General features: G+C 35.6%; 1 protein-coding gene across 1 annotated transcript; it reads right to left on the bottom strand.

Moving 5' to 3' along the window:
- Window positions 1–3,043: 3,043 nt before the first annotated feature.
- LOC121407624 lies at window positions 3,044–18,049 on the bottom strand. Its single transcript, XM_041598790.1, has 3 exons — window positions 17,748–18,049; window positions 5,962–6,343; window positions 3,044–5,340 (listed from the first exon to the last, which is right to left on the bottom strand). Exons 2-3 carry the CDS (start codon window positions 6,134–6,136, stop codon window positions 3,575–3,577), a joined length of 1,941 nt encoding a protein of 646 aa, XP_041454724.1. The 5' UTR covers window positions 6,137–6,343; window positions 17,748–18,049; the 3' UTR covers window positions 3,044–3,574.
- Between the last annotated feature and the right edge of the window lie 297 nt (window positions 18,050–18,346).

Below are 18,346 nucleotides of genomic sequence, written 5' to 3'. Positions count from 1 at the left end.
CAAAATAATTTTACAGTCTTCTGCTGCAAATGTTTATTGAAAGTAAAGCACAAAATTATTCAGATAGGTCGAGTTCAATTGGATTGTCAATAATATTTATTTGGGTATTCTTGTTAATTTCTTGATATGAGAAGTTCTAGCATATTAACAGAGTGAAAAGTTGTAATGCAAGAAGCTTCCCTTTTCCCCGGATCATGTATATACCTATTGCTGGCCTCAAGAGATATGGATACTTTTGAAGGGGTTAGTTGAATACAGTTATTTTAAACAGATTGGAGAAAACGAAGAGATATTTTTTGTTGTTGTATTTCTGCAAATGGTAATACTTTCAATTTAAAGGATAATGAAACCATTGGAACAAGATAGCTTGTGTGAAAACAGAGAAAAATCAAAGAAACAGATCAACAAAAGTTTGAGAAAAATCGGACAAATAATGAGAAAGTTACGAGCATTTGAATATTGCGATCACTAATGCTATGGAGATAGCAAATTGGCAATGCGACAAAGATGTGTGATGTCACTTGTGAACAACTCTACCCATTACTTTAGTATATATTTCACTTGAATTGCCTCTTTTATCACATCTATCCATAGATCATGCGTTCTTTCTACATGAGGGCATGTAATAAATATTTTTTAAGAATACATCATGGATAGAGAGTTTGTATCATCATAAGAAAAAGCAAAAAGAGACATTTTGAGGGTATTTTATAGTCCACCAAAGGGAAAGTTGTTCATCAGTGACATCACACATCCTTGTCACATTGCCAATGGGAGAATCTCCATAGCATTAGTGATTGCAATATTCAAATGCTCATAACTTTCTCATTATTTGTCCGATTTTTCTCAAACTTTCTTTATTCTTATTCTTTGATTTTTCTGTTTCTACAAAAGCCTATTTGTTCCAAAGGTTTCATTCCCCTTTAATCTAAATTACAGTGATTAGAAGAACAATGATGATTGTGTACATCTGTACATGAGTTTTTACCATTTGAAGCAATTCTTGAAAATCATTTTTTTCTCCCTCATACATTAAAAGATAAGTTAATTTCATTTTGATATTTTTAAGAAATGATAGTAAAAGGGAGAAGCCTATGTACTACGAGTGGAATGATCTGTGAAGTGATGTGAGAGGTGAAGTCATTCATGGAAAAGGTATTATATATTGTGATTTTTTCATGCGGTGTGTATGATTAAAGGTAGAAATGGAGAATCTACTTTTGTTATACTGTTTGTAAATAAAATCAAATATTCAATTGAGGCAATCATACCCATTTTTCAGTTTGCTTTTCTTTACCTTTGCATAAACCAGTGAATGTTTTAGATGTAGGTATAGAGGAAAGAAAAGAAAAGAATACTTTTCCCTAAAAATTGCTGGAAAATCTTGAAACTTTGAGTCGTCCCCCCCCCTTTTTCTCACATTGTTGAAATACTTTCCTGAAATCCCTGTGAATTTTCACCGATAGTTTGGAGGTGGGCAATTCCATAAAATATGCACATCCAACCCCCTATAAGTGGGACCTTCATGAAATTTTCTGTATCTGATTTCTTGTTCTTTTGACATTCTGTAATGTTCTCAAAAGACCATGACTTAGTCAGTTTATGAAGTGAAGTAAAACTTGAGAAAAATGGAGGTCAGACATACAAAAAGGTGATCATTTTATGGAATTTGCCCAGGTACTATTACTAGTATGTTTGGGTTATGATGCTCTGAATGAAGTGGAATGACTAGGGTTTGTATCCACTTGGTCTGATAGCAGATGGTCTAATTTTCAGATCGTCTATAAACACCATCATGACTTAACCCATTTTGGTCTACTATCAGTTTAGCCTAATAACTGTTCAGGCAAGCCGTCACTTGGTCCAATGCTTACTTGGTCGAACTGTCATCTAGGCTAATGCCTAGTTGGTCTATTTTTTTTTCAAATGAAAATTGGTGGTTCATATGATATGAAAGCTTAAAAGCGCCACCCAGATGTTCAGCTAATCATCCTTGAAAAGATGACAAGATCTTGGATCTCGTCATGTCTTGATCCTTTGGGAGTGAAGATATTAAGATGAAAAGATCTTGGATCTCGTCAAGTTAGATCCATGATCGTAGTCATCTGATCATCTCTCCCACAGGATGTAGACCTGGGGGCCGTTTCATAAGTTAAGAACGATTTAAAGAATGACTGGTGAACCTTACGCGCTAAATAATCACCAATGAATATTAAGGATGAATATCATTTACCACAAGAAAGGATCACCAGTCGTTCTTAAAGTCGCTCTTAACTTACGAACAGCTTTATGAAACACCCACCAGATGAGATCCAAGATCTTGTCATCTGGTCATCTTTTCCAATGATTGTAGACATGACGAGATGATTATCTGAACATCTGGGTGGCACTTTTAAGCTTGGAAGGTTCTTGAGCAATTCATGTAATCATATAAACCAAGTGGTGATAATAGAACAAGTGGGTTTTACACAAAATGGGAATACCCTAAATAACAATAAGACCAAATGGTTAATAGATTAGGATTGGACCATGTAGGATGAGACCATCAACATTTTTGTCCAACAAGTTGTCAGATCTGACATCTTTTCTTTATTTTGATTGGCTGAGAGTCACTGTTTCTATGGTAACTGTCGGAAAAAACGTCCGATAAGTCCTTTCATGAAACGCTCCCCAGGCTGAAAGTAGACGAAGTGGATGTAGACCAAATGGCAATGTACTCTTGCTATGTTTATTCAGTAGAGTAAGAGAGCTGAACACAATAAATATATAGTCACGTTACCCAGTGATAAGTTATACACATATCTATTTATTCAAAATCTTGATCAAACAAAACAATAACATTTGACCAAATGGTGTCATGGAATATCTTAGATTAGGGAACAGGACTTGTCTTATATTAAATATACATTCATGAAATAACAATTGATTCATTTGATGAAAGCTTTTAGCAGGTCTATTTACATGACTCAATTTTATCTCCCCTAGCCCCCCCCCCCCTCTCTCTCTTGCCCTCCCTTCCCTCCATGCTCATCCTCCCCATGTTTATGCCCTTCCCTTTCTTTTCCTTCTCTGTTTCACTTCTTTTGCTTCCCTTTCGTTCTCTTCCCCTTTTGATGTCCAGTCTCTCTTTCCCTTCTTTCACTTTACTTTCCTCTCGCTTCCCTTCCTTTCTCTGTTTTTCGCTGTCTTTTGCTCTCTTTCCCCCTTCTAATCTCTTCTTTACCTCCTCTTACTCTCCTTTCCCCTTAAAATATTTTCTTTTCATTCTGACTTTCCTCCCTTTTCCCTTCCTTTTTTTTTTGGGGGGGAGGAGGCCCCTTCGGACCCATGGATTCACTCCTGCCTGTACTAACGTTCTATTGTCATGTATGTATATTGAATTGAAAATAAATTACAGCAGAGGACTATTCACCATAATTTCTTGCAGATCGCTAAGATCATTCATGAGTCACAAAAGTTTCCTTTTTTGGATGCCATGCAAGTTGGAACACTGAGAGATGCTAATTCTCTTAAATTATCAAACATTATCAATCATTGCCATTTAAAATAAGTTTTGTACCATATTCCTCATTCGTCACCTGGTGACATTTTTCTTTTTCTGTGGGTTAGGTTTTCTCGCCCCTGTCTTGTTTCTTGGTGTCCCACCTGAAGGCTTGGATGCTGCTGAACTCGTTCTACTCTTGCTCGTTGCCACTTTGTTTGGACTACTGCCATGTCCTTTCTGCTCTGCATTTCTTGCCGGCTTCACTGGTGAGTGCGGTTTTGCACTTGTAGAAGGTTCATCGGCCTCGTCTGCATCGCCCATCACATGTTTATTTGGAAGTTTGGCGTTGTTGGCATACTTTGCGTAAATGCTTGGAGTTCGGTTTCCTTCAACAAGGTCCGAGGTTTCCTTAGGGGTCTGGTGCTTCTGGTCATCACTGCCCTCATCGGTGAGGAGCAGTGGCGTTCCACTTTCAGGAGTTCCAGGCTTTTCATCTTCACTGCTGGTCTTTATTGCATTTTCTCCTTCAAGACTCGACAAACCGGGTGCCTGCGAGGTGTGTTCAGTAGTGATGGCAAGAGTGGGATTGGTGTTTGATTGATTGTCATCTGTGACATGCATCGATGCTGGAGGATTGTCGCACGGTATTACTTTGTTTGCCCACATTTCACTGGCAGCATCATTCTCAGCTTGAGACTCTGGCCCTTTAGTATTAAAGTGTTTTAATTCAAGATCCTGGCACGATCCATGTAGACTATTATGTGCATTGTTGGATGCATTTATTGTGTGATTTCTGGAATGTTCATCATCCATTTCCTTGCTTGAAACGTTCTCACCAGCTCTACTATCATTTGCTGGAGATACAAAGTTGTCACGTGTTGGATTTTTCCTTTTAGCAGTATTTGCTCTGACACTTCTGCTGTCCATGCTCTTTTGAAGCTCAGTAATATTTGACAATTCAGAATATAAGCTCACCGACTCGAAATCTGCAGAATAGCCATCGAGATCACCTTGACCTGACTTTGGTCTAACAGAAAGGAGGCCAATCGAGATATCTGTTCTTGGGGTCTCAATAATGGACCCATTCTCCTGTCTATCAGCAGGTAGACTTAGACCTGCTTCATTCATTGATAAGTCAGATGAAGGGATAGGACTCGGGTTTCGATGTACAACGACACTCGTGAGACCGACATTATTGCTATTACTAGGATGAAGTATTCCATTTGACGCGTTGCCTATGTCAACGACAGTCATTTCTGGAATATTGTTCTTATTTTCGTCGGATTTTTTCAAAGCCTTTTCCTTCCAAATAGAAGCCGCAGTTTTAACTGCCCTCCCATTTCCCGCTTTGTCTTCCGAGGTCATTTGTTGGACTGAAAGTCTTGGCCAACGATCTGCCGTTTCCAATGCTTTCAGGATGGATGATTTAGTCGGCTTCGCCGCTTTTTTCCCTACCCGGATTTCGTTGTCACTAGACAATTCCGCTTTCAAGGCCTCGAGCTGCAATTGACGTATCTCTTCCTCGTCCGAATCGTAAGACCTCGCGAAGATGTTGGCGTAGAGGCCTGTCTTGCCAGCATTGCCGTTTTCAGGGGTGTTCTGTCTGCTTGTATTGTCCTTGAGGCCCATGGATTCGGGCGATACCGCAACCTGGGACTGCTTCTCGCAGCACCATTCCTTGCGGTCACGACTGAATACATAGTATTTGAAGAAGTAGCTGATACCGATGCTGAAGAGGAACAGAGCGATGAGGAAGAAGGCAGTAGAAGCGACTTTAGGCAGACCCTCCGGGGTGTGGGATAACATGTCACCGGCCTCATCTTGGGGAAGGACGGGAGGTGTAGTAGATGTTGTCTCTGAAACATAAATCATGGAAAGATTGGGTAGGATATAGAAAACTGTATATAAAAGTCATTTGTCGACTTAACACAAATGACAGATTTCGTTTTAGATATTTTTTACTACCGGTATGAGTGATTGCATGACTTGTAATAGTTTACCCAAACGTTCTATCTGTATTAAAAACCCCGCAACTACGTGTATGAAACTTCTGCTAACGTATAAGATCCTAGGAATTTTTTTCTGCAACAAAGAAGAAAAATCAACAGCTTGCTGTCAGATCATTCTTTTTTCAACGTTGTAATAAAAATATTCCTCCGCGATGAGCTCAGTCACTTCACGACCTGGCTTTCGTATATTTGTTAAGTTTATACATTCTTGCCCCAAGGGGGAAAATATCTGCGTACGGCCATAGTTGTGATCTTTAAAAACTCATACGTTCATTAAACTGATTCATTATACCTCAAAAAGTCATGTGTAACATCCAAGAAGATCATGCACAAGAATAAGTTCAACTATGGCATGTCATATTTAAAATGTTTTTTTTTTTGTTTTATAATCTGAGAGATGAAAGATTATAAAACGGAAATATAAACTCATTTAATATTTTTTAAAGAAAGAAATCAAGACAAACTTACCAGCTCCGACAAAAGAAGCATTTGCAAGCAAAGTGATGATGATGATAGCAAGCACAGTTCTTGTCAGCAGGTGATTCCTGCCGGGATTCCCGACACTGGGAAACACCAAGACCAGTGACGGTTTGTCCCTCAGTGGTTTCAGACGCGCAATGGTAGCACTGAGAGGGATCGACATGATAAGAGATGCATCGTCTGGCCTCGTTTCTGGTCAACATCGAAGTCAACGTCGTCATCGACTTCGCGATCATCAATCGTCGATGTGATGAGATATATGTGGGACTGTCTCCATCGATTTGGATGTCGTTGGCTCCATCAGTATGATGCCATTGGTGTATCAGTTGTGACCATTGATTATGAATCTGTCAGTCAGTCCTCAAGGAGCCTAAACAAAAAGACAAAAACAAATGACGTTTGAAAAGAAAAAGACTTGGATTTTGAATAACATATTTTACATAAAGTTAAGTTAATTCAGATTATAGTATAATAAAAGAAAATCCTAAAACATGTCACCATCTTCCAGGACTCGATATTCTAGGTCAACTCAATAGCTTCGCTCAAAGCCGGTATAGGTTGATGAAGTTGTATGTCATTTGAACCGAAGGGGGTCGAAACGTAAGTAAAAAAAAGACATCCAGACAATGTCTAATGTGACATCTTAATGATGACCATAATAAACTGATACTTATAAAAGTTGACTATTCTCCGATTTGTAATCAAAGGGGAAATAACATCGACCTTCATGCATAGTCTCTAAGCGTATAAAGATTGATTGTTTTACTTTGCATAACCTATGGAGCCATGAAGGAGATTCGATCAGTGTAAAAAAAAATCAAATCTAGTCATTTCAGGCAATCTTTGGAAAGGGCGACTCCATTGTACTAGGGGGCAAGATGACTTGAATGGGACCTCATCCTTTTCTCTCATTAAATAACAATGACCCACATCTCGCTGTTTTTCTTCTGTCTCCCCTTTTCTTCATTTTTCTCATCTTTTTTCTTCTACTCATATGCATAGGGGCAGTCACAGATGAATAGCATAAACTGCATTCACAAAGAAAGGAATGAATTTTGAAGCAATTATAGACACCCATATTTGTAAATGTTTTCTGCACTCAAATGGTGATGTTAAGTTTCATTCTGAAAAAAAACGACAGCTATTTTAAATGTGAACATGTAAGTTTGATGTAAAACCGTATCTAAGGACGCCGTTTTCAGATAACAGCTAAACAAGTTGTCAATCCGATTTACTTCAACGGTACATTCACATTCGTTATTCATCCAAAGTTTACTTTGCATTGAGGCCAGTAAGTTTATTTGAAGAACATCCTTTTTTCAAGATTTACAAGTGCCCCTGTCATTTGGGCTTTGAGGTGAACAATGAAAACACATTTACTACTTAGATCCCTTTTGTAAACGTGACAGGTACATGGATGGAATAAAAAGGTGAAACAGCTTTGCAACACCTGTATACAAACATTATTGCGCCGCGGCGGTGTGTTGAGGGAGGCGTTATTACAAAAAAGTAGTTCACTTGGATTATCTTGATTCTTGAGGCCATCTACAACCGCCATTAATATACAAAGGGTGATTGTACATTATTATTGAAAAGTATAAGAAACAAAGTGATCTATATGGAGGCCTACACAACAAAATGATGCTCTACCTATCACCTTAATCATAATTTTGATCCATGCACCCAACATTAGGCCTATATTTCGTATGAAAAAAAGGGAAGATGCAAAGGACTTGGGTCCAAAAATCAATTAGAGTACGCTGGGAAGGATCATTTTCTTGACCCACCGTCTTTACAAAATTAACCTCTAATATTTTCCTTCTCCGTTTGGGGTTGGGGTCATTTACTTGCACACATGCAAGCTATAAATGAAGCTTGAAATGCAGTTAAAAGTGTCCCCATTTATATCAATCAATAATCAAAATATACAAGAAAGAAATGGGACGTACGGATAGCCTGATATACATAAAAAAGTGTATATCATTAAATTCTCAAACACTCCCCTTAAACCTTCATACGCACCTACCCCCCCCCCCCCCATTTAAAAAAAAACCAGAAAAACTTGTCTAATGGTGAACCAAGGACACAGATTAGAATTGTTTGTTTTCACACTCTATCGCCATGCTTAACAATCCTTCAGTAAAAAGGGCACCTTTTTCGATTGCACTCTAACGACTTCAATCCAAACACAACCATCGCTTGTTGCGGAAAGCAAGTCATTCGTTTGCATCGATTTTTGTTCTTGTATAGAGAAAAAATAAATCATCGACACAACATAGCAGGTGCTTTTCGCCCTTATCAACCCTGCACGTTACCAAGACTACTGAAGTACGCTATTGATTTGGGGTCAAAACTATAAAAATAAAAAAAAATTAAATGAGAAGAAAAATGTATTTAAAAAAGAATTATTCAATCAATATTAATATTAATTATTTTTGGTATGTGGGCGTTTTATCGTTACATCATCAAATTGTATGTGCCCCCAGTTCCTGCATGTCTGCACAATTATTGTCAAATGGTGAAACTTGGAAACGTACGTTTTCTTTTCACGAAATATGAAATGCAGTGTGTTATACTAAATTTAGCATCAACTTAGTGGCTTGTCTGGCATACCCTGTTAGAGGGGCAGGCAATAATGGCAGTAGCATGTGTAGCGTTATTTTTTTTTTAACTGGGATGTGGTTTGTGATATGAATCCCTTGGCTTTTCAGATTTATACACTCTAAAAACACTGAGCAAAAATGTTCCCAATATTGGATAGAAATAGAATATGCATGTTTGCTGGGTGATTTTTATCCCCCAAGTTGGGAAAAATGCATGTTTTAAGGGTAGATTTTAAAGCAACATAGCGTAAAATTTGCAAAATATTTATCATCTTTTTATCCGACAAACATGCGTGTTCCCATTTTACCCGGTATGTGGTAAACATTTTTTAGTGTGTGATACAATTTGATCACATGCATAGAGAGCAAAAGTCACTGCACTATTACTCTCCAACAATAGACATGATAAGCTTTTTACGTGCCAGTGAACATCACAATCGAGCAAAAAGAATGACACTTTAACTGTCAAAACTCAGCATTTTAACCTATGATATTAGCATTTTAACCTTTGATATTACCTTATAGAATTTGGTAAAAACCGAATAACAGTGAAGGGTAATGTATTGTAGATCTCCTTCCATACGAGGGAGCGTAGAGACCGAGCAAGAAAATTTGATCATTTTATAATCTGACACTGCGTTTTAAACCAATATCACAGTATATTAGTTGTTAACAAAACCTGATCCTGATAGATATAAATCAACAAACAAAAAAATCCGATTGGAGCCAAATCCGATTAGAGTCATGATTTGAGCTTAAAACTTTCGATCTTTAATTTCAGATCATCTTCTGGTTGGACGGATTCTGTTTTATAAATCAATAGAGTAACAACATTAGGAGGATGTTATATTATATAGAAAAAGTACGCGTTATTAAACTTGCGTTATCTATAAGGGCCACCTGCAGATTACATTACCCTTACAAAGCTAAGGAATAGTCGTAAAAAATTTATTTAAGGGGGGAAAGCTAATTAATGACAATATAAAGATAATCGACCTATTATAGAGATCGCAATAATAAGCCATAAGAAAACAAGAATTTAAATAGCAACAGTATACAAATTAATGCAATTGATTCGCGATATTTATATGAGGAAAAGGGGTTTAAATGAGACAAACGATAAATGCATGCTGGTTGGGACATTGGGTCAATTGCGTAAAATTCATTGACTAATTTTGATCAATATTTTGGAGATAATTGGTATAAGATGAACAAAAAAAAATCACACGACAAAGAAGACATTTGAAAGTAATTCTTAGGGTCCCTAGCTATTGTTTTTCCTTTTTTTCTCCGACCCTCTGTTTTCTCCCCCATCCATTTGCATATTTTTTTGTTCTCTGCCCCCATTTACCCTTCTTTCCTTCTTTTGGATATTCGTCGATTAATCAATTTTCCTACATTTTGGACGAGTGTTGCAAATAATAATTCTTATGATTAACAACCATCCAGGCATAGATCCAGAGTAGGACCGTCAAACTTTGTTGGAAAAAAAAATGGCCGTCGCTTATTTTACGGGTTGTGCAATTTAAGGCATTCTGCATGGTGTGCATTTAGAATTTTCAGATTTTATGGGGGTGCACCCTAACGTCCCAACATTGCATCACTGGATCGGCGCCTGCCATCAATGATATTATGGTAACCACGCTGGACGAAATTTCCTCAGTTTTTAAAATATTGACCCGGTAAGTTATGAATAGTGACCCTCATCACTTTTATGAATAGTGACCCTCTTCCGTTATTTACGAACCGTCAGGTTACACATAATGACTCTCAGCGTGTCCTACTGAGAATCGGAATACCCTGAAAAAAATCCTTACTGGACCAAAAAAAAAGCCATGATACATTCATATCTCATCCAGATTTATGATATTCACCCGTCGTGATCCAAAAGAAATTGATGCGATCATTTTATGATAATTAGAGAGAGAGATCAGTGGTATTTTCAAAGTTGATTTCGACCAATTTCCTTTCAAGATATACTTCCACGATTTCCGAGCTGCGATTAATAATTGTTTGCTATGCAACAGTAAGAGATGATGTGAAAAATAAAGAGAAGAGAATTTGGTACTGAATCAAGGACAGACATTTTAATCCGCTCTTTTATTTTCAATATAATACAATGCAAAGACCGAACAGATGGAATTTGTTGGATAACATGAAAATGCAAAAGAGAGTCAGATTGATATACTGAGATCAGAGACCTAAGTAAGAAAAACGGAAGGTAGATAGATAGATAGGTAGGTATATAGGTAGGTAGATAGATAGATAGATAGTTAGTTAGTTAGTTAGTTAGTTGGATGGATGGATGGATGGATGGATAGATAGATAGATAGATAAATAGATGGATAGATAGATAGATAGATAAATAGATGGATGGATGGATAGATAGATAGATAGATAGATAAATAGATGGATAGATAGATAGATTTGAAGGAGAACATGGGCCTACAAAAGAAGTACATGTATTCTCTATGACAGTGCAGGCCTATTATGTGCAAAAAGGCTATGCTCTTATCCCTGGAGACGGCCCTTGGGAACGAGGATTATAATGATCCTATATTGTTCAGAAAGTGTTGGTTGGTTTGAAAATTCAATGCAATTTTCCAATTAAACTACACTAAGTAAATCAATCATACTTTATTTCCTGAAAAAAAAATGCCTATGGGCAATTCCATGGAAAATGTTCACTTTAGAGAAAAAATGAAGTTTCAGATTTCACTCAAGCAGTCAAATTTTCTTAAAAAGTAATCTATAAAGTCTCAATTTCCAATAGAAAAATCACAATATTGATAAAATTTTGTAGTTTTTTCCATCATCAAAAAAAATAGAATAGGATATTGCAAAATGTAAAAAATGTGGCTATTTTTGAACAATTCATCTTCCCTGTCTCTACTAAAAGCAAACAAAGTCCCAGAGGTCTCTTTTAACTTTTGAATAGTTGATTAATGTTTAAATCAACAGAAAATAATCGTTAAATTTTATGCCATTCATCAATTTTACAGAAATCTGTCTTCAGATTTGTGTGATTTCTTTACCATTATCAGTGTTATGTCCGTTACGTTTTTCACTTAAAGTTTTCTCAGCTTACAGGAAATTTTTCTAAAGGTACTGCAGATTCAGATTCTATGTTAGAATTAAACCCCCTACCATGTGTAGCAATCATTTTCCCTTACCACTTCTCATTTTCATAAAAATGGCGTAACTGACATTCATGACAATTCGCGTAACGGACATGACGCCTTATATATGGCAAATTGCAGCATTTACAAAAACAAAATATTAGGCTCAGTGTCACAGACTAAGGTTTAGTCTCAATTTGTTTGAGGATAGCTGAATGTAATATTTCCTAGAATCTGCATGTCATTCAAGCTATTTTCAGAAGTTGGTGAATGATGAAAGTTCAGCTCTTGTTCTGGTAGATTTTTTCTGAGAATTAACGGTATGTTTCATAATATCAGGATAAGATGCAGCTACATGTAGATCTGGCAACATACTCAGATCACAATCTGCATCATTCGTGTTTGAACAAACATTTGATTATCTTAGGTTCTTGCACTGACAGTTTGGAGCATGATAAAACTCCAACTTTTGAATTAATGATCATTGATGATATTACTTCAAAGTATCTGACTTTCACCAACCTCTACATGTACTTCTTAAGTGATGGCTTGGGATCACATTTAAAAACAAGTTTGTATTCGGATATCTGTGTTTCATGATGTACATGTAGCTCAATGAATCCATGAATCTACAGTGGCACTTCTTTGCAGTATCACAAAGCAAAGGGGCCGTGGAAAGAATGTGGCGCGATCAATAAATTATGTCATCATAGTATTTTGGTCAGCCATAATCACAATTTGAATGATGTATCTTCAATTGTACACAAGCAGCGCGGACAATACAACGAAATCAGATACAGCCACATTTGTCAGCAAGCAAGATTGTAAGATTTAGAACATCCAAGATTTGATGAAAGGATGATTATACTCAGGATGATAGTTACTCTCAGAAGCTATTTACAAGCATTCCGATTACCTTTCAACTCATACATAATCGATAATGAAAGACCGGTTTCCATTTTACTGCTATTAAATTTTAATACCATTTTTTGTAATCTTAAAACTGACATTAATACTAGTACATGTTCTTTATCATACAATACATTCCATAATATGTTCTTCTTGGATTTATACAGGTCTGGTAAATTTTGTTTTCTTCTCACAAAAAATGAGATTTGGTCTTCTCAGTGTGTCGTAGTGGTACGATAAACGTTGTATATAAAATTATCACTTAGGCTATAGCTATTAATGTAATGATACCTGCTAATAATATCTACATATTTTTCATTAGAGTGTTAGTAAAGGTACTTTGCTGTTACATAATTACATTCATTATTGATATTTCTTTCATTTTCAAACTAAGAAGTGCTGATGAAGTTCACTTCGTAAGGGTGTCATGTCCGTTACGCTAGTATATTATCAAATATTAGGGCATGAATAAAAAATAATTTTTTCTATCAACTTTTTCTCCTTTAATTAGGTGTGGTGGATGGTAGTAACTGGAAAATACTCATTAACTGTTGTTAACCGGTGTAAAATAAATTTTTCTAAATATTTTTTTGTTTTATAAATATTGTACAAAAAGACCCCTTCTCAAATTGCAAAATAATAGGAGATATTACAGATTACCAGTTATGATATGTGTCTCTAACCTCTAGCCTTAACATGTAAACAATTAGACTTGTACCATATCTTGTAATAAAATAATTATATTCGCTTACAAAAAGTGGACAAAACTGTCATGTCCGTTACGCTTCGTGTGTCATGTCCGTTACGCTACATTTTGAGCTAGGAATACAGAATGCACTGCAAAACTGTTGTTAAACACCATTTTATGGATAGAGCATGATCTTAAGGTTAAATTAACACCAATGTCAGGTGCATGCAATCTAATAATTCACAGGAATTTTGATAAGCAATAGGAGGTAAAAATGCTTCGTCCATTTCGTGTCATGTCCGTTACGCTCACAAAGAGTGCAATTTCTCCGCAACTGTTCAATGAAACGATTTGAAATTTTATGTGTATGTAACTGATACTTAAATGTGTCTGATAAGCTTAGTAACAACTATCAAAAGACTGCTAATTCTACTTTATAAACATTTGAATTACCAAAATTTGTCTGAACGTCATGTCCGTTACGCTGGAATTGACCCTATAGCAATTTCATAATTATGCTAAGCATGATCAAGGAAACATACTATAAAGAGCAGTAGTTTGGAATCCGTCCATTCACTTTATCAATGGGTCGTTCGTAAGGAAGACTTAATAAAACTGTCAGTATTATGGCTGCTTATATACAATTATTCTTAAATGGGAAGTCTACCCAAAAGGGTTAAATTTGAATTAAGAAAAAAGGGGGGGTCAAATATCTGACTATTTAATCGAATTCGAAATAAGAAAGTTATCAATGATTATAGACATTTCAAAATTATGCATATAAAAGCTCTGGAAATTATTATTCATAACAATACAGGTGATGATCACTCACGAACAGATGGAGGCTTGGGGAGCTGTTGCCCCCCCCCCCAAAAAAAAAGTTCTAAGACAGTTAAAAAAAAAGAAGATGGAAATGAAAAGGAAAATGGTAGGGGAAGGCGGGGTAAGTTGAGCATAGGGGCAAGTTGAGCCACCAGCCCCAGGCCAATAATGAATGAGTCAGACATTGTGGTGGTGTCATGTATTGATGACCCATAGCATAACCCCTAACCCCACCACATTGTTTTCAACTTTGAAACAAAAAGTAGTTTTTTAGAGGGAAAAATATGAATTTCAGCCAAAAAAGTAAAAAAGAGTGTGAAATAGATAAGTGCTTTATAAACACACACGTCTTTAAATATAATAAAGACATGATAACAACATTATTAGTCCAGGTATGGATCTTCATTCTTGTCATAGTCTTTTATATGATGGATGCATAATAAATGTTTGGATACAAAATTATCGCACTAAGTTCGGACTGGGGTAAGTTGAGCCAAACAGCATGGGGCAAGTTGAGCCATGGTAATTCCTATGGTAATGTATCTTAAAAAACAAACAAACCATAAAAATCGATTGAAATGCTGGCTGAAAGGAGCATATTTACTTGACTGCTCTTTTCCTTTTAAAGGATGTTAGTATTTATAGAGAATTAGCAAGTGAAAAGACTTTAAACAAAAAATTGACATGCTGGTTCTCTCCTCATACATTTTGTACATAGTTTTTGTGGCTCAACTTACCCCAGAAGGTGGCTCAAACTTACCCCATATATTGGGCAAGTTGAGCCATTTGACATCGTTTTTTTCAAAGGTCACGATGGCTTTCAGTGTGGGGATAGAAAGTTATATATAGGTGGAAAATATTTCAGAAGAATTAAATTTCAAGGCAAGGTACTTATTTCGACAAGATTATTAATCATATCAATTCTAACATGCAAAAAACAAAAACTGTCACAACTTACCCCGCCTTCCCCTAAAATATGATATAATTTACTGGATATTATGTTAAAGTCTGTCATAAAAATTGATTTTAATTTCAAAATGATCTCCTGTTCGGGCGCTCTAGACTAAACTGTCACCATTTCTTTGCATGTCATTGAATGAAATATGAAATGTAAATATTTTTTCTTATCATATCATGAAAGAAAGTAGTATTTCTCCCCATGTGAAATTGACATTGCTGTAAACTGCGGTGATTCAATCAAAAGGGTCCTAACTGTCAAAATTACAAAACTTGTATATTATGATGTTATATAGAGAAAAGAATGGGGAAAATGTAACGTAATCGGCTCACTCATAAACATTATTGTCATCTATAACTGTTTTATGGAAAAGGGCGAGAATTTGATGTCATATGTAGGCGTAACATTCCTGTTTTACATCCGATTTTGATGAAAAGTTCAGCATAATGTTTGTCTGAATGTTACCTTTTATTAAAATCAAAATTTTCTAGGGGATTGGACACCTCCTTCATTTTAATATGAAATAAGCAAAGCAAACCGCGAAACCAAGCATAATGTGGTCGAAATGTGAAAAATATGCTGTTATTTTAAAAAATATGATGTTAGGTTGAAAAAAATGCAATCGAAAGATTTAAAGCAAATAATACCTATAATTAATTTCAATAAAATAATGTAAAGTTATTTCAGAACCTTATAAAGTCCTACTCACGTCCAACATCCAAGAATAATATTGTGCATTTTTTTATGATATACATATTTGGAAATGGCATATATAATGAATGCTCAATTAGGTATTTTAAAGGACAAGTCCACCCCCAACAAAAGCTGATTTGAATATAAAGAGAAATTTCAAACAAGCATAACACTGAAAATTTCATCAAAATCGGATGTAAAATAAGAAAGTTATAATATTTTAATCTTTCGATTAATTTTACAAAACAGTATAATATTGCACATCCTGTTCGGTATGCAAATGTTTAAAGGGGACCGATGACATCACCCACTCACTATTTTTGTATTTTATTATATGAAATATGAAATATTTTATTTTCTCGTCATTGTCATGTGAAACGAAGTTTCATTCCTCCCTGAACACGTGGAATTCCATTATTCTAATATTTTGTGGTTCGGGCAGGGAGGTCGTAATTGTCAAATTTGTAAAAATTGAAATATTGTATAATTAAAATAATAATAAAAAACAAAGGAATGGTGAGTGAGTGACATCATCGACTCTCTCATTTTCATATCACTGAGTTAGGCAAAGAACTGTTTTGTGAAAAATAAGCGAAACTTTAAAATGTCATAATTTTCTTATTTTACATCCGATTTTGATGAAGTTTTCAGCGTTCTTTATGTTTGATTTTTTTCTATTTGTTTTCTGGGATGGACTTGACCTTTAATACAGTAATGATCATATTTTTTTAAAACTGTAATTTGAGTATTGTAATTTGTCAACATTGATAAGTGATTGCTTTAACAAACTTCAGCCCTCGGATTTCATAAATCCCATCACGCCTCCTGACCATGCACACAATGTTACCAAGATTACATTTTTTATCAAGTGTTCTATTAACATGATAAACATAGCTACAAAATCACTGTCATCCAAAATTTGAGTATGTTCTTTGCAACTAGCAGTACTTTGAAATAATATGCATTAGTTTACTGCAATCATAAACTTTGCACGTTGTAATGATTACAAAAGTACAAATCGTTATGGATTAAATGTTATACGAACATGCCAAATACATTTTCAAATGCCAAAAATGAAAGGTTGTACAAGTACATGAATATCATACTATAGTAAAAATAGATTTTTTTCTGATGAAGGTGTTGTAGTTTTCTGCCATGCACATGCCATGCACGCAGACCGGTTTCACGATCAATGGTCACTCGTTGTGTTAAAAACCACATCTTGGATTAACCAAGGTCATCTTAGCCATGACCATGGGCAAGAATAGTCTAGACATGGATTATTGTTAGATCAGAATCATGACGATGTGTCTGAATTTTGTTGATTTGATGTGAAACAAAGGTGATGTAATTGCTGTCAGACTGCTTGCAAATTATGAAAGATATAGAATCTCCTGAAATAGGAGGGAATGCTGAAGACTATAATATCTTCATTATCGTTATCCTGTTATTATTATCATATTACTGCGGTAATGATGATGATAATTATGATTTTTATCAATATTATCATTTTTATTATTATCATCATAATCATCATTATTATCTAGTCTATAACAGTGAAGGACATATTTTGATCATAATGTTATTTACATATTTATACACTAATCCAGGAAAAGTATTAATCCTCTATAATGTATAAAATATTATGTACACATATTAGAAAATATAGGCATAGCACGTACAATGTTTAACATCATGATTATATATTATTGAATACAGACATTATAGCTGAATATGATAGTCGTTAATCATTATAGGCCTAAACATCTAGAGTTTCATTTCATTTACCAATGAATTTATTACTGTTGATGTCACATGAATTATGAACAAGCCGAAATTATATAGGACTTCGTTGATAGACCATTATCTGACACGTTTTTCGTTTGCAGTGAGGCAGTTGGCTGGATAAAAATCGACTATAATGAAGTACTGGAGAATAAACTGTCGGTACTTTTTTAAAAATAAGAAGGAACTGTACTTACCACTTCCCCAAAATTACACGATTATTTTTTCCAAAGTTTTTCCAAGTAAAACCGTCTGATCTTGAACACACTACAACAATATCCTCTGTTATACCTGCACCGAACCACAAACACTTTACCAACTTCGATCCCCTTTTTTATGACAATGCATACATCGGGCATCCTATTGTAATCGGATCAAAGAGTACAACGGACAGACAAATAATTTTGGTGATGTCCCTTCTACCATTAAGGTCCAGGCCCAACGCCTAGCCCTCGTTGTCATGGACCGTTTTTGTATAGTCCAGTGATTTTCGATCAATCAATTTTTGGAGGGCTGTGTAAGGAGCAAGTTCCCTCGCCCTGTGCTCACGCTAAACATCCACACTCGCCCACACTTAACTAAATCATTTGCACTTCTCAGTCACGTGTTCTTCCATCCACCTTTTCTCTCTTAAATCGGAAATGAATTCTTATCTAAAACATGTATTGGGGAAAAGAAACTGCAGAAGGTCACGTTTAGGGACGCATGGCGCCACAAGGCGTTTATCAATTCATTTTCATTTTCTCATGAATCGCTCAAGATTCGCCCGTGTTGAAAGCGGTCCATGGCTTTCTTT

The sequence above is a fragment of the Lytechinus variegatus genome, chromosome 2 (assembly GCF_018143015.1).
Source record: "Lytechinus variegatus isolate NC3 chromosome 2, Lvar_3.0, whole genome shotgun sequence".
Classification (NCBI taxonomy): Eukaryota; Metazoa; Echinodermata; class Echinoidea; order Temnopleuroida; family Toxopneustidae; genus Lytechinus; species Lytechinus variegatus.
This window is presented reverse-complemented; position numbering and strand designations above follow the sequence as displayed.

Excerpts from the sequence above, each read along its gene's own strand:
- LOC121407624 (XM_041598790.1), bottom strand. The coding sequence starts at position 6,136 with ATGTCGATCCCTCTCAGTGCTACCATTGCGCGTCTGAAACCACTGAGG. Across the intron at positions 5,341-5,961 it reads TGCTTCTTTTGTCGGAGCTG|AGACAACATCTACTACACCT; the intron begins GTAAGTTTGTCT and ends TTTATGTTTCAG.